This window comes from Lipotes vexillifer, unplaced genomic scaffold (genome assembly GCF_000442215.2).
Source record: "Lipotes vexillifer unplaced genomic scaffold, Lipotes_vexillifer_v1.1 scaffold1451, whole genome shotgun sequence".
Classification (NCBI taxonomy): domain Eukaryota; kingdom Metazoa; phylum Chordata; class Mammalia; order Artiodactyla; family Lipotidae; genus Lipotes; species Lipotes vexillifer.
This window is the reverse complement of record NW_006795096.1, coordinates 592,834-615,286: the sequence shown is the minus strand read 5'-3', so window position 1 is coordinate 615,286 and position 22,453 is coordinate 592,834. Positions and strand designations below refer to the sequence as shown.

Sequence of the window (22,453 nt, the reverse complement as noted above, 5' to 3'; positions counted from 1 at the left end):
CCCTACACCCCATGGTGCTTTCTTATCTGGAGAAAGAGAATACCTAAAAACATGCTCTGGAACTTCTTTCTAGCTCATTTTTCTATGATGGTCTGGTCCCTGAGATACAAATGTAGAATCTAAATCCATAGTTTTAAAAGCTGAATCTGTAATTTGGACTGTTAAACTTTTTGTGAAACATTTAACATAATGAGCCTAACAGATACTCATATACCCACTCCCGGTAGTAACATGTGTTTACACTTTGCTTCTGATACATAAAAATCCACGACTTCATAGTGCTACAGACATAACCACCATAACCCCCGGACAAGACCATGAAGAGATGCCACTTCACACCCACCAGGATGGCTACAGTTCAAAAATCAGAAAATAACAAGTGTCGGTGAAGATGTGGAACCTTTGTACCTTGCTGACGTGAATGTGAAACAGTGCAGCCACTGTGGAAAATAGTTTGGTGGTTCCTCAAAAAAATTAAACATAGAGTTACCATGTGACCCAGTAATTCCACTCCTAAGTGGACTATATACCCAAAAGAATTGAAAACAGATGTTCAAACAAAAACTTTTACATGAGTGTTCATAGCACTATTCACAGTAGTCAGAAGCTGGAGATAATCTAAATGTACACCTGCTGACAAATGGATAAACATAATAGGGACCATCCATTCAGTGGACTATTACTCAGCTGTAAAAAAAAGAATGAAGTCCTGACAGCTGCTACAACATGGATGAACCTTGGAAACATGCTGGGTGAAATAAGCCTGATGACACAAAAGGGCACACAGTGTGTGGTTCCATTTGTAGGAAAGATTCAAGGCAGGCAAATCCATAGAGACAGACCAGTGAGTGGTTGCTGAGGAATAACTGCTTATGGGCACAGGGTCCCGTTTGGCGTGGCGAAATGCCTTGGAACTGGGTACAGGAGGTGGTGGCACAGCCTTGCCAATGTGCTCAGTGCCTCTGTGTTGTACACTTTAAAATGGTTAGTCCTGTCATGTGGATTTTACTTCAATTTAAGAAAGAGAAGAATCCCAGACACGAGGGGCCTGGCGCTCTGGCCTGTGGCTTCAGCCCCATTGCACAGGCCAAGGAGACCCACCCAAGCCAGGCCAGCCTCCAGGGCCTGTTTGGGCCTTTTCCTGGGGTCTCACCTTGGTTGCCAAGCGGCAGCCGTTGTCAGGATCTCAGGTGGGGGGCTTGGAGCTTGGGTACAGGGACTTAAGCACAAGCCCGGGCACAGGCCTGCACAGCAAAGCTAGAGAGCCCGTGCTCCAGGGCAGAAGGTCGAGGCCTCCAGCTTGATACAGTTAGGGTCCTTTGTTTCAGTTTGCCTAAATTTTGAGGGGGTGATTATTTTTTAATTTAATTTTGCTTTTAATTATGTAAGATGTTTGCATGGTTCTAAAGTCAAAATACATTCAGAGAGGTCTGCTTCCACCCCATCCCACCTTCGCTGTTCTCCCCTCGCTGTACATCATTGTTTTTACTTCTTGCTGGTTTATCCTTCAATGTTTCTTTTTTAAAATATAAGCAAATCGTATAGATGTTTTCATTTCCCCACCATTCCTTCTACAACAGGAATCACACTATGTTTTCTGTTTCGCACCTTGGTTTTTTATCTGTCTGTAAGTCACTCTGTAACTGTCCCTAGAGGCCCCTCATTCCCGTCCACAGTTGATGGTACGGGCATTTGGCTTGTCCCCAGTCTTCTAATGTTGTAAAAGTGCTGCAGCAAAAGCAGCTTTGTGCATCTTCTACTTTGCCAGTGAATCTTTTGCCTAATATATTAGGATTATAATTAGCAACAGACAATTTATAGGCACCCAAAGTAAAATGTGAGAAACTTAATTTTTCTAATATATATTAATATGATGCTTAATCTTTTTCCAGTTACTTTCAGAGCTACGATAACAATTTTAATCTCGCAAGATCCCAGTGAGATATCGTAGGTACTAATTTAGCAAAGCGTGATTTCAGAGTTTCTTTTGGGGAATTATATAATATTTTTAAAGTATTTTTTAACATCTTTATTGGAGTAAAATTGCTTCACAATGCTGTGTTAGTTTCTGCTTTATAACAAAGTGAATCAGCTATACATATACATACATCCTCATATCTCCTCCCTCTTGCATCTCCCTCCCACCCTCCCTATCCCACCCCTCTAGGTGGTCACAAAGCACCGAGCTGATCTCCCTGTGCTATGTGGCCGCTTCCCACTAGCTAGCTATTTTACGTTTGGTAGTGTATATATGTCCATGCCACTTTCTCACTTCATCTCAGTTTACCCATCCCCCTCCCCGTGTCCTCAAGTCCATTCTCTACGTCTGCATCTTTATTCCTGTCCTGCCCCTAGGTTCTTCAGAACCAATTTCTTTTTTTTAGATTCCATATATATGTGTTAGCATATGGTATTTGTTTTTCTCTTTCTGACTTACTTCAGTCTGTATTACAGACTCTAGGTCCATCCACCTCACTAAAAATGATTGAATTTTGTTTCTTTTTATGGCTGAGTAATATTCCATTGTATATATGTGCCACATCTTCTTTATCCATTCATCTGTCGATGGACACTTAGGTTGCTTCCATGTCCTGGCTATTGTAAATAGAGCTGCAGTGAACATTATGGTACATGACTCTTTTTGAATTATGGTTTTCTCAGGGTAGATGCCCAGTAGTGGGATTGCTGGGTCATATGGTAGTTCTAGTCTTAGTTTTTTAAGGAACCTCCATACTCCTCTCCATAGTGGCTGTATCAATTTGCATTCCCACAAACAGTGCGAGAGGTTTCCCTTTTCTCCACATCCTCTCCAGCATTTATTGTTTGTAGATTTTTTTATTATGGCCATTCTGACCGGTGTGAGGTGATACCTCACTGTAGTTTTGATTTGCATTTCTCTTGATTAGTGATGTTGAGCATCCTTTCATGTGTTTGTTGGCAATCTGTATATCTTCTTTGGAGAAATGTCTATTTAGGTCTTCGGCCCATTTTTGGATTGGTTTTTTTTTTATATTGAGCTGCATGAACTGCTTGTAAATTTTGGAGATTAATCCTTTGTCAGTTGCTTCATTTGCAAATATTTTCTCCCATTCTGAGGGTTGTCTTTTCGTCTTGTTTATGTTTTCCTTTGCTGTGCAAAAACTTTTAAGTTTCATTAGGTCCCATTTGTTTAGTTTTGTTTTTATTTCCATTTCCCTAGGAGGTGGGTCAAGAAGGATCTTGCTGTGATTTATGTCATAGAGTGTTCTGCCTATGTTTTCCTCAAAGAGTGTTATAGTGTCTGGCCTTACATTTAGGTCTTTAATCCATTTAGAGTTTATTTTTGTGTATGGTGTTGAGTGTTCTAAGTTCATTCTTTTGCATGTAGCTGTCCAATTTGCCAGCACCACTTACTGAAGAGGCTGTCTTTTCTCCACTGTATATTCTTGCCTCCTTTATCAAAAATAAGGTGACCATATGTGCGTGGGTTTATCCCTGGGCTTTTTATCCTGTTCCATTGATCTGTAATTCTGTTTTTGTGCCAGTGCCATACTGTCTTGATTACTGTAGCTTTGTAGTATAGTCTGAAGTCTGGGAGCCTGATTCCTCCAGCTCCATTTTTCTTTCTCAAGATTGCTTTGGCTATTCTGGGTTGTTTGTGTTTCTATACAAATTGCAAAAATTTTTGTTCTAGTTCTGTGAAAAATGCTATTGGTAGTTTGATAGGGATTGCATTGAATCTGTAGATTGCTTTGGGTAGTATAGTCATTTTCACAATGTTGATTCTTCCAATCCAAGAACATGGTATATCTCTCCATCTGTATGTATTGTCTTTAATTTCTTTCATCAGTGTCTTATAGTTTTCTGCATACAGGTCTTTTGTCTCCTTAGGTAGGTTTATTCCTAGGTATTTTATTCTTTTTGTTGCAGTGGTAAGTGGGAGTGTTTCCTTAATTTCTCTTTCAGATTTTTCATCAGTGTATAGGAATGCAAGAGATTTCTGTGCATTAATTTTGTATCCTGCTACTTGACCAAATTCATTGATTAGCTCTAGTAGTTTTCTGGTAGCATCTTTAGGATTCTCTATGTATAGTATCATGTCATCTGCAAACAGTGACAGCTTTACTTCCTTTTTTCCCATTTGGATTCCTTTTATTTCTTTTTCTTCTCTGATTGCTGTGGCTAAAACTTCCAAAACTATGTTGAATAATAGTGGTGAGAGTGGGCAACCTTGTCTTGTTCCTAATCTTAGAGGAAATGGTTTCAGTTTTTCACCATTGAGAACGATGTTGGCTGTGCATTTGTCATATATGGCCTTTATTATAGTGAGGTACGTTCCCCCTATGCCTGCTTTCTGGAGGGTTTTTATCATAAATGGTGTTGAATTTTGTCGAAAGCTTTTTCTGCATCTATTGAGTTGATCATATGGTTTTTCTCCTTCAATTTGTTAATATGGTTTATCACATTGATTGATTTGCGTGTTTTGAAGAATCCTTGCGTTCCTGGGATAACCCCACTTGATCATGGTGTGTGATCCTTTTAATGTGCTGTTGGATTCAGTTTGCTAGTATTTGTTGAGGATTTTTGCATCTATGTTCAGCAGTGATGTTGGCCTGTAGTCTTCTTTCTTTGTGACACCTTTGTCTGGTTTTGGTATCAGGGTGATGGTGGCCTCGCAGAATGAGTTTGGGAGTGGTCCTCCCTCTGCTGTATTTTGGAAGAGTTTGAGGATAGGTGTTAGCTCTTCTCTAAATGTTTGATAGAATTTGCCTGTGAAGCCATCTGGTCCTGGGCTTTTGTTTGTGGGAAGATTTTTAATCACAGTTTCCATTTCAGTGCTTGTGATTGGTCTATTTATATTTTCTATTTTTTCCTGGTTTGGTCTTGGAAGGTTGTGCCTTTCTAAGAAATTGTCCATTTCTTCCAAGTTGTCCATTTTGTTGGCATAGAGTTGCTTGTAGTGATCCCTCATGACCCTCTGTATTTCTGCAGTGTCAGCTGTTGCTTCTCCTTTCTCATCTCTAATTCTGTTGATCTGAGTCCTCTCCCTTTTTGTCTTGACGAGTCTGGCTCATGGTTTATCAATTTTGTTCATCTTCTCAAAGAACCGGCTTTTAGTTTTATTTATCTTTGCTATTGTTTCCTTCATTTCTTTTTCGTTTATTTCTGATCTGATCTTTATGATTGCTTTCCTTCTGCTAACTTTGGGGGTTTTTTGTTCTTCTTTCTCTAACTGCTTTTGATTTTAGGGTAGGTTGTTTATTTGAGGTGTTTCTTGTTTCTTGAGGTAGGCTTGTATTGCTATAAACTTCCCTCTTAGAACTGCTTTTGCTGCATCCCATAGGTTTTGGATTGTTGTGTTTTCATTGTCATTTGTTTCTAGGTATTTTTTGATTTCCCCTTTGATTTCTGCAGTGATCTCTTGGTTATTTTGTAGTGTATTGTTTAGCCTCCATGTGTTTGTATTTTTTACAGATTTTTTTCCTGTAATTGATATCTAGTCTCATAGTGTTGTAGTCAGAAAAGATACTCGATATGATTTCAATTTTTTTAAATTTACCAAGGCTTGATTTGTGACCCAAGATATGATCTATCCTGGAGAATGTTCCATGAAACCTTGAGAAGAAAGGGTATTCTGTTGTTTTTGGATGGAATGTCCTATAAATATCAATTAAGTCCATCTTGTTTAATGTATCAGTTAAAGCTTGTGTTTCCTTATTTATTGTCATTTTGGATGATCTGTCCTTTGGTGAAAGTGGGGTGTCCCATTACTATGTCTCCTACTATGATTGTGTTACTGTGGATTTCCCCTTTTATGGCTGTTAGTATTTGCCTTATGTATTGAGGTTCTCCTATGTTGGGTGCATAAATATTTACAATTGTTATGTCTTCTTCTTGGATTGATCCCTTGATCATTATGTAGTGTCCTTCTTTGTCTCTTGTAATAATCTTTATTTTAAAGTCTATTTTGTCTGATATGAGAATTGCTACTCCAGCTTTCTTTTGATTTACATTTTCATGGAATATCTTTTTCCATCCCCTCACTTTCAGTCTGTATGTGTCCCTAGGTCTGAAGTGGGTCTCTTGTAGGCAGCATATATATGGGCCTTGTATTTGTATGCATTCAGCCAGCCTATGTCTTTTGGTTGGAGCATTTAATCCATTTACATTTAAGGTAATTATTGATATGTATGTTCCTATTCCCATTTTCTTAATTGTTTTGGGTTTGTTATTGTAGGTCTTTTCCTTCTCTTGTGTTTCCTGCCTAGAGAAGTTCCTTTAGCATTTGTTGTAAAGCTGGTTTGGTGGTGGTGAATTCTCTTAGCTTTTGCTTGTCTGTAAAGGTTTTAATTTCTCCATCGAATCTGAATGAGATCCTTGCTGGGTAGAGTAATCTTGGCTGTAGGTTTTTCTCTTTCGTCACTTTAAATATGTCCTGCCACTCCCTTCTGGCTTGCAGAGTTTCTGCTGAAAGATCAGCTTTTAACCTTACGGGGATTCCCTGTATGTTATTTGTTGCTTTTCCCCTGCTGCTTTTAATATTTTTTCTTTATATTTAATTTTTGATAGTTTGATTAGTATGTGTCTTGGTGTGTTTCTCCTTGGATTTATCCTGTACGGGACTCTCTGTGCTTCCTGGACTTGAGTACTTCCTTTCCCATATTAAGGAAGTTTTCAACTATAATCTCTTCCAGTATTTTCTCAGTCCCTTTCTTTTTCTCTTGTTCTTCTGGGACCCCTATAATTCGAATGTTGGTGCATTTAATGTTGTCCCAGAGGTCTCTGAGACTGTCCTCAGTTCTTTTCATTCTTTTTTCTTTATTCTGCTCTGCAGTAGTTATTTCCACTATTTTATCTTCCAGGTCACTTATCCGTTCTTCTGCCTCAGTTATTCTGCTATTGCTTCCTTCTAGAGAATTTTTAATTTCATTTATTGTGTTGTTCATCATTGTTTGCTCTTTAGTTCTTCTAGGTCCTTGTTAAACGTTTCTTGTATTTCCTCCATTCTATTTCCAAGAGTTTGGATCATCTTTACTATCATTACTCTGAATTCTTTTTCAGGTAGACTGCCTATTTCATCTTCATTTGTTTGGTCTGGTGGGTTTTTCCCTTGCTCCTTCATCTGCTGTGTGTTTCTCTGTCTTCTCATTTTGCTTAACTTACTGTGTTTGGGTCTCCTTTTCTCAGGCCGCAGGTTCGTAATTCCCATTGTTTTTGGTGTCTGCTCCCAGTGGCTAAGGTTGGTTCAGTGGGTTGTGTAGGCTTCCTGGTGGAGGGGACTGGTGCCTGTGTTCTCGTGGATGAGGCTGGATCTGGTCTTTCTGGTGGGCAGGACCACATCCGGTGGTGTGTTTTGGGGTGTCTGTGACCTTGTTATGATTTTAGGCCGCCTCTCTGCTAACAGGTGGGGTTGTGTTCCTGTCTTGCTGGTTGTTTGGCATAGGGTGTCCAGCACTGTAGCTTGCTGGTCATGAGTGGAGCTGGGCCTTAGCGTTGAGATGGAGATCTCTGGGAGACCTTTCGCTGTTTGATATTACATGGAGTCAGGACGTCTCTGGTGGACCAGTATCCTGAACTCGACCCCCACCTCAGAGGCACAAGCCTGACAGCCGGCTGGAGCACCAAGACCCTGCTAGCTCAGAAGAAAAGGGAGGAAAGAAAGAAAGAAAATAATAATAATAAAATAAAGTTATTAAAATAAAAAATTATTTAAAAGGAAAAATTAAAAAGTAATAATAAAAAGAGAAAGAAAGAAGAGAGCAACCGAACCAAGAAACAAATCCACCAATGATAACAAGCGCTAAAAACTATACAAAAAAAAAAAAAGGACAGACAAATGGTTAAAGCAAAGGTATGCAGAGTCACACAAAGAAGCATATACATACTCAAAAAAAGAGAAAAGGGAAAAAATATATCTATGTATCAGCAGGTGTTCTGTAGGAGTTGTTCCACATGTAGATGTATTTCTGATGTATATGTGGGGAGGAAGGTGATGTCCGTGTCTTACTCCTCTGCCATCTTGAAGGTCTATCCTCTAAAGTATTTTTAAAAGTTCTCTATTCAGACAGGTTGTTGGTTAGCATCTCTATTAAATGGAAATTAAATCATAAATTCAATATTTATTAAGTAATGAAAATCTGACATTTAGAATAGTTTTTTGTTTTTAATATACAGCAGTTTTGAAGTTTGTCTTCCTAATTTGCTGTGTCTAAGCAAGTGAACTAAATTTTTGAATCCTCGTGCTCACATTGACAAGCCCTGTGTTAGAATTTTAGAATTACTTCCGCTGAGTACAGGAACATAGGAACCGCTCGTGTGTAGACAGATACAGGACTAGGAACTGGAAAGCTGCCTGTCCCGAAGTGGACGTTAGTGTTTGTTTCCTCTGTAACCACTCGCTGGCCCTTGCTTGCTTCCCGCCTCCACCTTTGCATCTCGGACTAACCCACGCCCACCTCTGTCCTTTCTCCATCCCCTGCGGGGCTCTGCCAGTGATTCTTGACCTGGACGGGCTCTCTTTCATGCACACGGCTCCCCTGTGACACTGACAGAAAGGACCAGAATTCAACCAAGTATGGGAGAGTGGATCAATTACTGGCAGAGAAAGAGATGTGACCAGAGTGGGCTTGCTCAGCGCTGCAAGAGCTGAGGCTCTGTCCTCAGGCCTAAATGGGCTGAATGGGTGCCCGAGGCTGACGTGCGACGGAGGAGCGGCTTCAGTATTGCGGGGGCTGTCACGGAGGGTGGGGTGGGTGTGCAGGAGGGTCTGTCTGATGATGCCGGACAGAAAGAAGCCTCGAATATGGAGCCCTGAGTGTGTATGACCTTTGCTAGAGCTGTGGGTAGTAGGAGCGTCCAGCGAAGATTTGGTGAAGAACAGAGTCCATTTGCCAAAAAGATGATTCTCTTCGCTGGTGCTATGAGCCTGGACCCTGCGCACGTCCCTCATGCCACACTCGGCATCTGTGCCTGGCACAGCTGCACGGGCCCCAGAGCAACCTGCTGCTGCCTCTCGAAACAGACAGCCCCCTCTCCACCCACGAGGCCCCGCCTCAGCCATCCATCTAGAGCTAGTAAGCGTCAGTGCTTTGCTGGGAGCGTTGGGTCGGGAGGGCAGGCTGATGTCAAGTATGTGTTTGGTGGCCTCTGAGCTAATGAATTTGTTGTGTTTTGTCTAATCCATGAATCCCTGTTTTTAGTAATCTTAAGTGATATAGATTTTTCAAACCAAGCAGGATTGTAAAAAGCCCGTTTTCCATTTACTCCTTTTTGTTAGACCACGTTGCCCCAGTAGCTGTCAGGAGAAGACTCTGGGATCGTGTCGCCTCTTTCTACCACGGTGCTATCTTAGTGCATTCAGGCTGCGGTAATAAAAATACCACAGACTAAACAACAAGCATTTATTTCTCACAGTTCTGGAGGCTGGTCGTCCATGACACAGGCAGATTCAGTGTCGGGTGGCGGCCCGCTTCCTGGTTCATAGACAGCGTCTTCTCGCTGTGTCCTCACATGGCAGAGGCAGGAGGGAGCCCTCTGGGGTCCCTCTAATACGGGCACTGATCCCATCGTGAGGACTCCCTCTTCATGACCTCAGCACCCCCCGAGACCCCACCTCCTAACACCGTCACACTGGGGATTAGGCTTCAGCATGTGAATGGGGGGCAGGGGGCACAGACATTCAGTCTGTAGCAAAGTCTGAGTGGTTAATCTCAGTTTAGCATCTCAGGTTCTGCCAGACACTATTTTCTGAAGAAATGACCGCGTCCTCCTGGTGTTAAGGATAGATCAGAAGTGTAAACCTGGACCTTTAAATGAGCTGACGCTGTGGGGGTCGTGAAGCCTATTGCTACATGTCCAGTGGAGTGACGTGCTCTCCAGTCTCTGGCAATAAACCACAGTGACCTCGACCGCGGTTCCAACTCAGCCCAGTAGGATGGCACCGCGCGCGGAGGTTATGGGCCAATTTCTGGTCTGAGTACGTTGGTTTCTCATCCCCTCCTGTCCCCTTCCCGCTCGCCCCACGTTGGAGAGCAGAATGGTGCAGTCCTCTGCCTTACGGTTCAACAGCGGCTCTAGCGCGGACCCGGTAGCTTATTGTCCAGGTGAGGCAGGATTTCTCCCCTCTCCGATGTCATACATGATTCTTCCTGGAAAGAGTCGAGGCCACCAAACCATGCAGAGCAGCAGAGTCACCAATAAGTCACCGCCTTTGAGGTCGTGAAACAAGCTGGTGAGATGATTAAACAGACTGTTCTGGTGGAGAAACAAACTGTAAAGGTCCATTTATGTTAGCATGTGGTGTGTTTTAAGGTCCATTGGTCTGACCCTGATTTCAAACGCAATCGTTGGAAATAAAGTGAAACTGGGGGAAAAGGATTTCCTCCCCTTCTTAATAATCTGTGTTTAGCTCATGCCTACTTGTGTCCTCGGGGCATTTTGCACGTCACGTCTGTGTGTCGAGGTTCGGCACTTGCACCCATGTCGCAGTGCCTGCCACTGGGACGACTGTCATGCCGTGGTGACAGAACATGGCCGGGGTGTCTGCGTCGCCGTGACTTTTTGTGCCCAATCAGGCCAAGACCGCTGGCCGGGTGGTGGTGGGAGCGGGGGCTGGTCCCACTGTCTTTGTGCCTGGAGCCCCCGCCCAAGTCGGGCAGGAGGCCGGCTGTGGGCAGCTCCCGCTGCCCCGCCTCCCTGGAAGGATGCGCGGGGGACACGGGCAGCGCCTTGATTGTTCTTGAGCTCCCGTCGCGCCTCCGAGGGCCCCGAATGAGAGGCGGTGGGAGGCAAGAGCGATGGGAGCTTTGGGGGAGGAGCAGCCGTAAATCAGGTGGGCTGGCGTCCACTCTTCACTCACCAGCTGTTTCCTGTCCGGCCACGGGAGGACGCAGGCTGTGCCAATCGGCAGGGCATGGTCGGCAGCTGCGGGAAGGGGCACGACCTCCCGCCGCACTGAGCCCAGCTTCCCCTCCACGGGGAGGAGCTGTGTGCAGGCTGGGGGCCGCGGCTGGAGGCGAGGTGTTTGTGCCGGCCCGGACCCCAGCCTCCCAGGGCAGAGTCGGCCTGTGCCCTGACAGCACGGATGCCCAGGAGGAAGGTCGTATCGCAAATCGTGATCTGTGCTGTGACGCAGGGAAGGTGTGTTTCTGTTCCTTACACAAAATGCTCTCTGCCGAATCACCCACAGGCCTTCATTTTAAAATGGGAAGGTTGATTCTTCACTGAAGGAAGCCCACCCCTCGGTGTCTTCCTTCAGGCCCGGAGGAGGCGCGTGGGGAGGGAGGAACCAGGGCTTGACGCTCCTGTCTTTCTTCATCGTTTTTTACGAAGTCTCAGCTCAAGCTGCCGTCTAGGACCTTACAGATGATCTTCCTCCTTAAAAGCCCAGAGTGCCACCTCCTTGCCACCCTCCACTGTCGTGAGAACACGGTGCTGGCGTGGCTTCCCTGGGGGACTCTCCCAGCGTGCTCGCTGGTCCCTGTCTGCAGAGTGAGGCTCAGGGTGCAACCTTGCAGGAAGCCGTGTCCTCTGGGCACACGGGGTATAATCAACATCCCACTTATTAAGGGGAGCTTTTGCCCGTTCACTTCCACTTCCTCTGTTCCCTCCATTTAATCGACATTGAAGGCCCTCTAAACGCTCCTTATGCCCCGTGAGTGCCGCCGCATTGTGTGGTTCACTCACCGTGGGTGATTTTCAAGGTCACTTCTGGCTATTGAACAGCCCTGGTTTGTATCGACGTTCAGTCCGGAGAACGTCCAGTGGGTAGAGAAAGACTAGTCATCCCAGCACGGAAATCCAGACCAAAGAGTCCCCTCATTCTAGGCTGTAAATCAGGTCGTACAAATGTGTAACGTAATAATGGAACGTCAGGCCTGTTTCCAGAAACTGGCGCATGTTTTGTCATGTGCCTCAAAGACGGGCCTGCTTCAAAGAAGGTGGCTAGAGTGCCTTGGGCCAGCTCTGCAGGAGCAAAACCATTCACGGGCACTTAACCTCATGCGCCAGCTCCCTGGTGGCGTGGCCTGGAGCAGGCCAGTCTCCATATCTGGGAAGGAAGGGAGTCAGCACCCTGCCCATCACCAGGGTCAAGCCAGGGGCGCTTTGGAAAACACAGTCTGAATTTGAACCTTGGGATCAGAGCTAGAGTAATTGCATTTTTAAATTTTTTTAATTGTGTTTTTAATTTAAAAAAATACATGTATGCTGTTAGCCTTTTTACTTTGCCTTCCTATTTACACAGAGGCAAAATAGCAGTCATTTTACCAAATCAGCGTTCCTCAACCAGGACTGAGTTGTGGCTCTGTTTCCTCCACGACAGGGTGAATCAGTGAAGTACTTCCTGGATAACTTGGACCGGATTGGCCAGCTGGTGAGTAAGACCCCGCCCCAGGGGTCCGTGACCCAGGATGAGAAAACACTGTGTGGGGACCAAAGCAGCCCAAGCGGTGAGGGCTTTCGCCGTCCTCAGGAGCCATGTTGGTTGTGTCAGGTGACCACAATGCCATTATTGCTCCTAAAAAATTAGCGATAATTCCTTAATGTCAAGTCAGTTTTGAGACTTTCCCAGTTGTCTCATGCATGTTTTCTTGTGGACGCCGCTTTATTTTAGTAGTTTGAATCGACATCCTATTACGGCCCATCCATTGCAGCTGGTCCATGGCACTTAGACCTCTTGTATTCTTTGGGGTTCTCCTTCCATCTTTTTCTTCCTTTCAAAGTATTTGTTGGAGTAATTGCATCATTTCTCCTGTAGGGTTTCTCGCGTCTCGATTTTGCTCCTCCATCCCCGCAGTGTTGTTGAAGACGTTTCTCTCTCCCCTCTATACCTCATGAATTGGTAGTTGGCTCTAGAGGCTTCAGCCCTGTTTGGATTTTTGGCAAGGATGATGCATGAGTGCTGGTGTGCAGTACTCACTGGAGGATTGTTAATAGTGCAGAGGGTCTAAGTGGTTTGAGTGAGCACAGTTGCCCGTGTGCTGCTAAAGACTTTAAGAGTTCTCCAAGAATAACATATTAAATATATTGCAGGCTAAATTTAAATAGCGTTGCAAAACCTAAGTTAAATCAGTTCATAGTAAGGGTTTGGAATGCGTGTGCCCTAGAAGTTAGAAAAACAGAAAGGTAGCTGTGGTACAGGAAAAAAGAAGATGTAAGTCTCCTGTGGAGAAGAAAGTCGATGAGGTTGCAGACTGGGGCCTAACGGTGAAGATTCTGATAATCCTTCCTCAGCCTGATGAGCCTTTGTTCATTTTGAAATGAGCTGTTTAGTGCCTTCACTTTTTGTTTCATGGTGAATTTATATTTTTGTAATTGAAAGTTGCTTCTGGTATTTGGTTCAGCTTCTCTCCAAAGTCACTGTAACTCTCTTTCCTTCCACCCCATCTTTTTGTTCTTGTTTTCTCATGTTCTTCCTCTCCTGAATTTCTCCCTTATCCTATTTTACAGAATTACTTTCCTAGCAAGCAGGACATCCTGCTGGCGAGGAAGGCCACCAAGGGCATCGTGGAACATGACTTTGTCATCAAAAAAATCCCTTTCAAGATGGTGGATGTGGGCGGCCAGCGGTCTCAGCGCCAGAAGTGGTTCCAGTGCTTTGATGGGATCACGTCGATCCTGTTCATGGTCTCGTCCAGTGAGTACGACCAGGTCCTCATGGAAGACAGGCGCACCAACCGCCTGGTGGAGTCCATGAACATCTTTGAGACCATCGTTAACAACAAGCTCTTCCTCAGCGTCTCCATCATCCTGTTCCTCAACAAGACGGACCTCCTGGTGGAGAAGGTGAAGGCTGTCAGCATCAAGAAGCACTTCCCAGACTTCAAGGGCGACCCCCACAGGCTGGAGGACGTCCAGCGCTACCTGGTCCAGTGTTTCGACCGGAAGAGACGGAATCGCAGCAAGCCACTCTTCCACCACTTTACCACCGCCATAGACACCGAGAACATCCGCTTCGTGTTTCACGCCGTCAAGGACACCATCCTGCAAGAAAACCTGAAAGATATCATGTTGCAGTGAAAGAGGGTGCCCCTCACTCTGGTGGTCCTTCAGCAGCCTCGCCGGCCACAGGCCACATCTCCCCGGTGTCCCGGAGCGGGTTTCCCGAATCCGTGCCCTCAACACCTGGCTCAGGGATGCCGTGAGGCCCGCCACGCTCTAGGCCAAAGGACGTGACACTGGTGTTAGCTACTGAATCCTGGGGACTAGTGAAACTACTGAAAATCCAAGCGATCACTTTGGTATTAACGTGTAAGGCCTAATAACACAGCTTTCTTTCTTTTTACAGAAACTGTTCCTTCTCTGACACAATGTAATCGAGGACTGCGTGTGTGTGCGCGCACACTCTGTCTTTAATGACAGAAACACGAAAACCGACATCTTTGCAGATGGCTTTTCTCTCTAACTCGAGAGTGCTTGGTGAGGAGTGTTGCCGGGGCAGGGGTGGGGGTGGTTTGTAGGAGGTGAAGCGCAGGCTGTCGCCACCACCTCCCCAAGGGAGCGCACTGCCTTTTAAGTCTCTTGTGCCGATGTCCCGAGAGGCCCTGGCCCGGCCGTCAGGTGAGAGGGTGGCAGTGAGAGCTGGCGGTGTGGACTTAAGGCCCCACAGCCTGCGCTTTCTTCCCGCCCTGCCCCCTCCCCTCTGCACAAGGCAGTGCCCGCTGCCTCTGTGCCCACCCTCCCCGCCCCTCGGCAAAAACTTCAACCAGCTGGCCTTGCAGATGACTCTTCTGTCTTCTGAGTCGTCTCTGACGCTGCAGTCGGCTGCAGGGAGCCTTTCCTTCTTTGGAGGAAGTGGAGAGCTCCTTTCCTCTCAGGGGCTTCCGAGAGCTGGCGGCATTGCCAGCGGAGCCCTCGTTAATGCCCCTGGGCTCCGCGCTGCCTCCTGGTGGCCGAGAATCGAGGTTCTCATCACGGTCTCTCGCTTCTCCTAACGTACAAATGTAGCAGGAAAACTGTCGGACGTGGTCTCCTCTGAGTGAAACTGCAGAGGCTGTGAATGTCGACGCGAGCTGGTCAATCTTACACTCAGTTAACTTGTCCGGTTACTCTGTCCAGGTGTCTTTCACTGTGTTTAAAAATACATTGCATTCCAAACTGGTCCCCGCTGTGTATTACTCTACTCAAAAGTGTCTGGCGTGTTGAGGACCCTGCCTAGCATTTAAAAGAGAAAAAAGCTTCCTCTGTCAGTGGCACCAGAATGTTCCTGTGGTTGAGTAACTGTCCCCGGGCCCCATCCCTAGGCCACACTGTTCCCGGTCGTGCGTCCCTGGTGAACGGCCTGCTTGCCTTCACCCAGCAGATAAACAGGGATCTTGTGGCAGATGCTGACCCAGGAGGAAAGGGAGGAAAGAAACTGCTTCTGAGTCAGCCTTGTTGTCACGGGGTTTTAATGAGGAGACGACATGAAATCCTGTCTCTCTGGGCGCTCAAGGCTTCCTGTCGATGTTTGCTGGGGTTTCGGCTCTTTTTTTTGGCTGGAGAAAAGTTGCTGTTTTTGTACTGCGTCCTGTGGCTCTTCATAAACTGAGAGGACGAGCCCCAGGATCGGGGCCGATGACCGAGGCCGAAAGGAAAAAGAACATTCTCAACGGGCTGTGTCAGGGCGGCCCGAGACCCCGCCGTCACTGCTCACAGGACCCGTCCTGGGGCATGAGCGCTCCTCGCCCGCCGGGTTCCAGGTCTCACACGTGTGCCGGGACCCGTGCGCTTCCCCACCAGCCTGGAAACGCTCCCTGTGGTCTGGCGGAGGGGGCGGTCGGCATAGCCGGTGCAGGTGCCCATCCGAACGGCTTGCTGGCGAGTGGGGTCAGCACGGTCGGCAAGCGCCGTTTGTCCTTTAAACCATCTGACGCGGCTGCTGGTTTGCTTTCGGAGGCGGAAGCGAGTTGGTATAGACAGGGAAGCTGAGCGGACTGGGAAGCAGAGGGGACGGCCCGAGGGGGGCCCCTGCCCGGCCCAGAACTGACCCGCTCTCCCCGCTGCGGCCAGGCTCCCCTCTTCACGGTAAGCTGAGTGGACGGCTTAGTCCTGCAAGGCGCCCGGCCCTCAATTCCATGATTGGTCGGCATCCGAGAAGATCGCTCTCTGCAAGGTCAACTGAAGCCGTCTACAGCCTTTCTACACGTAGATTATAGTCACTTTTCTCTCCAAAACCTTAGGCTTTTCTATTTTTTTTTATTTTAATTTCACTGTTACCCTCGATTATTGTCTTTTTTTATTGATAGTTGTGCCTCATCTGTTATTACAAAAATGTAACAATAAACTTCCTCAAACTAAGATATTTTCCTCACAGTTATACTGTTTACACATAAGGACACATGTACGTTTTTTACTGAAATATTTTTTTAACCCTTCAGTTTGTAGAGAAATTGTTTTAAAGATATTGCATCGTAGCTTTGTAATTTATATAGAGAGTTCTCTAGACTCTTTATTCTTGTAACCTTTTTACTTTTTTGATAAAAATGAGTCAGGTTATTTCAACTCCAAGATCGGGAAATAATCTTGAGACAAGATTATCAGTTATGGCTGACTGACTTGGGCATCCTGGGAGCAGACACTAACTTGGCATCGTGAGTAAAGGCACCGTTAGGAGGGGAGCAGTCGGGGCGACCTGCTCACCGCTTACGCCCTGCACAGCATTTTAATTGGCAGGAGGGGCTGGTTCGATGATCTGACCGCCTTCAGCCTCTGGATGCTTGTTAAGATATATCCTCAGTTTTCCTTTGCTTAATAGAAAATACCAGCTCAGCATGCGCAGTCAACATTAATTTTACAGTTCCCCAAAATTCAGAGCAGTTGGATAACTCTCCTAATGTTCCTTGAAGGTTCATTACTTGTCGCTCACAGTTTTTATTTCCACGTGGGACACAGGAGCGCTGTCACTGAGTGGATGCCTCTAGAACATGACTTCAGGACAAGGAACGGTGGCAAATACATGTAAAGACACGTGTTGTGTGTGTGTGTGTGTGTGAAGGAGGGAACCTGCTGCCCTGAGACCTGGGGGCCCGAGGAGAGGACCTGGTGATGGACGTGGACGTGGCCAGAGACCGGAGGCTGGGGCAAGCCCAAGGGAAGGCAAGGGTGGGAACTCTTTCTCCGCAACCCCGTGGGGTGACCGTCCCCATCACAAAACGAAGAAACCACTGATGCAAAGCGCGAACGATTCCCAGCCGACAGAGCTCGTGGCGCTCAGGATTCTCTTGTAGAAAAAAGCTCATATGTATTGTCCAGTGGCCATCGCCCGGGTAGGCGTCGTGTGCGTCCACGTGCCGGGAAGGCAGAACTGCCCTCCCCCCCGCCCCCAGAGAATCTTGTACTCGTCATTATCCACGTGGCTGAGGGCTAAGCTCTTTGAGTTCCAGTTGCCCCGTTTGTAAAAGTTGGATCAGATCACGATGCTCAGCTCTGGCGCCGCAGTCAGGTCACCTGAGGGGCTTTGCAAAGCCCTGGGCTGAGCCACCCAGAACCCGTGCGGTACAGGCATCACGTGGATGCACTCCTGGTTTCCCCGGTGGTTGCTGTGCAGCCGGGGTCACAGACCATGAAGCAGAGGACCATGGAGGACTCCCTCCAGGCCACTGGAATTGTGGTCCACGACGTGCTGGCCCCCGAATCCTCCCCTTGCTGTAACCTACCACCTGCCTCAGGAAGAAAGTGATGCTGGGTTTTCTGTTGTGGTTTAAGTGAAGAGCAGAAGTTCCCACTAAGCCTTCAACAGCATGTCGGGTGGTCCTTTCAGGACTTTTGACGCCACCTTCTCCGTAAGGTACATCAGATGCGCTCAGCAACCTCATTCTTCAGTGATGCCCGGAAATTTAGAGAGCTCTGTTTGAAGAAAAAGACAAGCCCTTTTAAAGTCTGCCTGGCAGACTTTAAAGGTAGGGAGAGGTGGGCCTTGCGTGTGGGATTCCTGCGTTTCACGGACTTGGCATTCGGGGCGGGCGCAGGCCCTGGTGCCAAGGTTGGTGCTGGGCCTGCAGCTGGCAGGGGGCCTGAGAGCTCAGCCCCCCTGAGCAAGGGCTGCTTTTACTGACTGCGTTTGTGAGGCACCTGCTGGGCCCTGAAGAGGGTGGTGGCGGGTCCCCAGAGGAAGGAGCTGCTTGGTTAAGGCGGCTCAGAGGCTGGCACTCGCTGTGTTGGCGGCCCTTAACGGCAGGTGGCACATGGTTCGCGCTGAGTTCAGGGAAGGGGAAGCCTGGCTGTGGGTGGAGGGGAGCCCCTGGGGCGTGGAAGGGCCACTCCGCTTCCTCTGTCCCACTCGGTGTGTGGTTCCTACCTTCTGCTGGAGGAGGACTTCACGGCACAAGAGGCCCGGCTGCTCATGTGGGCCCCCCCTCTCCTGCCAGGTCCCGCCCTCCAGAACCCGCTGGAACTAGAGGCTGGGTGTTCGCTGGTGCTCAGGATGGTACTGAAATAGGTGGTTTTGGTTTCCACACCATGTTGGCATCTCTTCAGGTGAAAACCTACTTAAAAGCACAACAGGTTGCTACTGCCCGAAGCACCCCCAGTGCCCGCCTCTTGCTGGATGACATGGGATGCGTCACACCCAGAGCGGCTCCTCGGTGTGGACCGCACACCTGCAGGGGTTCTGCTGACCCTGACGGTAGTCGTGAGCCCCTAGGAGAGCGGAGCGCTGCTCAGCGTGGGAACTTGATACGCGAGGCTCCCGCCCCAGGTCACCGCAGGAAGGAGCGGGATGTTGCCAGCCCGAGTGAGTTCTCAAACATCCTGGCAGGATGGATGTTCCCGGGAATCGGCGTCTGAGTACAGCAAGAGGTAGGAAATGGGGTGGAACTCAGAAATAGACCATGAGATTCCTGTCCCAAAATGCAGAACTCGTAGGGCAGCAGGCCCTCCCCGGCAGCCTGCGATTAGGGTGTGGAGTAGCTGAGAACAGGCGGGAACTGCTCTTGTATCCCACCCGACCTGCGGCGCCTCCCTCCTCCTCAGATCCAGCGAGGACCTTGGCACGTCACTGTGAGGTGCTTATTACAGGGACCCGAAGACTGCTGCTGTAAACGCGGCCCCGTGGCTCGCTTCACAGAGAAGCGCACACCTGGCTCCCGCTGGAAACTGGGTTTTCCGCTTCTGAGCTGGTTGTGAAGGTAGTGTTTTTATTCCGGTGGTTTTCTTGTGTGTGTGTGTGTGTGTGTATAACACAAACCACAGTGAAACACTAGAGCAGCTACTAGGGGTTCCTGGACCAGCCCGAGTTTCCTCCCGGGCAGGCGGCCGGCACTCTGATTGCGCGGCCGGCAGAGTGTAGACGGGGCTGAGCCGCGCAGGCTCACAGTCGTCCTGATCTGTCTGTTGCAGGCTTGTCACTCGGGCGCCTTTTTATTAATACATTTTATTTTGTGCTTTCAAAAGCCGAGTAATTCCCCCAAATGAACATAACCGCAGCTATTCACAGTCAAGGTGGAGGTTTCCCGCGGGACCGCATTTCCCGGCAGGTTGCGGAGCCAGACCGCTCTGGTGGCCCAGGCGGTGTGGACACTGGGGAGGGGTGGACCGCGCATCCCGCCTGGTGAGGCTGACCTAGAGTCCGGCCGAGACAAGTCCAGTGTAGGGGCAGCTGAGAGCATGACCCTTGTGATTTGGGAGAAACAGGCCCTCCGCTGTGGGTTCTGCTGCTTCCCGGTGCTGGTCCAGGGGCCCAGCTCTTCAGCCGACTTCAGAATTTCTCCAGTCGGGAAGGAACTGAGAATGGGGTTCCAGGAGGCCCCACCCTGAGTGGCAATGGGCCGGGTGTGCTGCCCCGGCAGCCTGGGCGCTTTACGGCATCTCACGGGACTGCCACGTGCCTTGCAGCTGAACCCTCTGCCCTGGGGCCTCAGCCCCTCTGCTCAGTGCCCGGCCCCCGGGGAAGCCCCCCATAGCCTTGGGGGACGCAGGAGGTCTCCTCACCACTGTCTGTCCGGCTGCCCTCAAGAGACGTCCGTGCCCATGCTGGGCAGAGAGCACTGTCACCTAGGAGACTCTGGAACTCAGCTCACAAATGTGGAACCAGCCTTGATCTGACAGTCGGGCTAACAAAGCCGGTTCTCCGTGGCTTCCCTCTTCACCCAAGCTTTCTGGACGAGCCCGGGCACCTTTTCCAGGTTCACCGGCAAACAGGTGGCCAGAGCTCTCACTGCGGAGTCTGTGGAAGCCGGGGCCAAGGCCTGTCCCAGGAGGGCTCACGGGCACCCTGTGAAACTTTCTCCCCATCATCGTTTTAACTGTTAGATTCTCTAACAAGCCTGTTTATCAAGAAATTTAAAAGAGGTCTCTATTGAGTCTACCCATCTCTAGGATCTTAAAGCATTACCTTTTGACCTGTTATGCAAATGGCAAAACATTCCAAGTGTCTTTTCCTTCACTCCATTCGAAGCAGCTAAAATTGGCAGGCATGTTATTCTCTGTTGACACGAGCGCAGCCAGGAAGTTCAGTGTTGTGTGCTCGGCGCCCTGCGCTCTGCCACGTCCTCAGCTCACCTCCTCAGTGCTGTGCTGTGGCCCCTGTAGTGTGTGGGGGACCCCGTGGCGGGGCAGGGCCGTGGGGGTAATCTGCTGCGGCAGCGGCTGCAGAAACAGAGCTCTGAGCTCTTCCGGGCTCTCTCCACTCGGAAAGGAAATTCAAGGGCAACAGCCGAGTGCTGGGTCACGGCGCCGCCCCTGGGGTGTCGCTGCAGCTCCACACCCCTCCCCTCCCCCCCATAATGGCACCAACAGTGGGGGACAGGCCTCGGTTTACGGATGCTGTGTTCCAGGTTAAGAGATACATGATGCAGTGTAAAAAGTGTATTGTATAGCTACGGGGGTTAGTTTAACATGTTTTGTATATGCGACTTTTATAAATCTATTAAAACTTGCCGTAAACTACATTCTTCTGGTGTGTTGCGTCCCTGGCGCCCCGCGGCAGCCATGAGCGAGGCCCCGTGAACGGGGAGCACGTCACTGGGTGCCCCTGAGTGCGTGTTCATTGTTGTGTCTGCCGGCTTCCTGGGTGAAGCTCCACCCCTGGGGCGGGTGGCCAGGGCTCCAGCGGGCACCGGGCAGGAGAGGGGTGGATGGGTAGTTAGAGCCTGGGGTCTGGGCCTCGGGCTCTGCTCCCTCATCCCGTCCCCTCCCTGGCAGGGATCCCACGTACTCTCCAGTGTTTACTCAACCATAGGGTCAGGCATGTCTCAACGGCATCACAAGTACAGACTGTAGTCTGGATGAAATGCAAGAACACAGCTGAGTGACAACGTCGAACCTCCAGGGTCACTGCAGAAAAAACGTTGTAGGTAATGTTAGTATAAGTAGAAATAATGACACTCCCCCCCAAAAAAGAAAAAGTAGCCTTTTTGTTAATGTCACATCAAAAACATCAACCTTCACCCTGAGATGCATGGATACAGGAAACAAGCATTTATGAAGTGAGCCGGTGCAGTGGATAAGGTTTTTTTTTTAAACTTTGGGCAGAGTGACCAGAGCAGAAGAGGTGTCTAGTGGATGTGTGTTGGGTGGACGTGTCGTGGATAAATACTCTCCCAGTCTGTCCACATCAACAAGGATCCGAGCCTCTGAGAGGAAGCCCTTCCAAGGAGAACAGACCATTCCGTTTCCAGAAGGTGCGCACAGTGAAAGCGCTGGCGGCACTGCAAGTAGATCCTAACGGGCACTGTGCATTCCAAGCAAGAAGGAACTACTTATTACATTCAAGTGATGAATTCTCTTGTTTTCAGTTAGACTTCTAGAATTTCATCCTCTTTCCTCAGGATTCAGGTTTTGTAGCATTAATTTGGAGATTGAAAATGTAATATGTAAGCATTAAAAAGTTGAATTACACAGAATTTATTCTGTACGTCGACGTCATCCATAATCCCGGTATTAAGATGCCGACGTGTATGTGTGTTTCCACTTGGCTTCTGGACTTTTAGACGTAAGAACGAGGCCGATCGAGTCGTGTAATCAAGTGGTGATTGAAGCTCACGTAATGCGACGAAGCTGTTGCCACTGAGAAAGGCCTGTTTTGGGGGCCAACAATGAGGGGGGCGAGGGGCCACGGCCCCCTGGACCTTCTTTCACCTTTTTCAGGCCTCGCTCCTGCTCGGGGCGTATGACAAGCCGGGGTTGAGCTAACGGGAGCCCCACTTTTACCGGCTGCTTCAGGGAGAAGCGGGAGAGGGTCGGGGAGGCCCGAGGACAGAGGAAGAAAGAGGAGTGTCGACCTCTACTCCCAGAAGCTCCCGCAGCCTGGGTCCCGCTCACCTGAGGTGAGGTGGCAGCCCAGACGCCACTGTCCCCGCCGTCCACCGAAGGGGACTCTCCCCAAACGGACGTTCAGAGGAATGGCCCTGGTCCTCCCCCAGGGGCAAGGGCGGACGACGACTCGGTGCCAGTTCAGGTAGATGGGGAGCCCCTCCCTGCACTGTTTGCTGCTGGCACAGGTGGACGTGCTCCCCTGCACCCCTGCCTTTGACATGAGGTGCTGCTCTCGGAAGAG

At 48.6% G+C, this 22,453-nt stretch overlaps 1 protein-coding gene across 1 annotated transcript in view; it reads left to right on the top strand.

Annotated features, from left to right (window-relative positions):
- The window catches only part of GNA12 (G protein subunit alpha 12), a 137,271-nt gene extending 123,273 nt beyond the window's left edge, over positions 1-13,998 (top strand). Inside the window, exons 8-9 of the mRNA XM_007467426.1 lie at positions 12,302-12,352; positions 13,429-13,998. Coding sequence (XP_007467488.1) covers positions 12,302-12,352; positions 13,429-13,998 — 621 coding nt within the window. The remainder of the gene's footprint in view (positions 1-12,301; positions 12,353-13,428) is intronic.
- Positions 13,999-22,453: the final 8,455 nt, after the last annotated feature.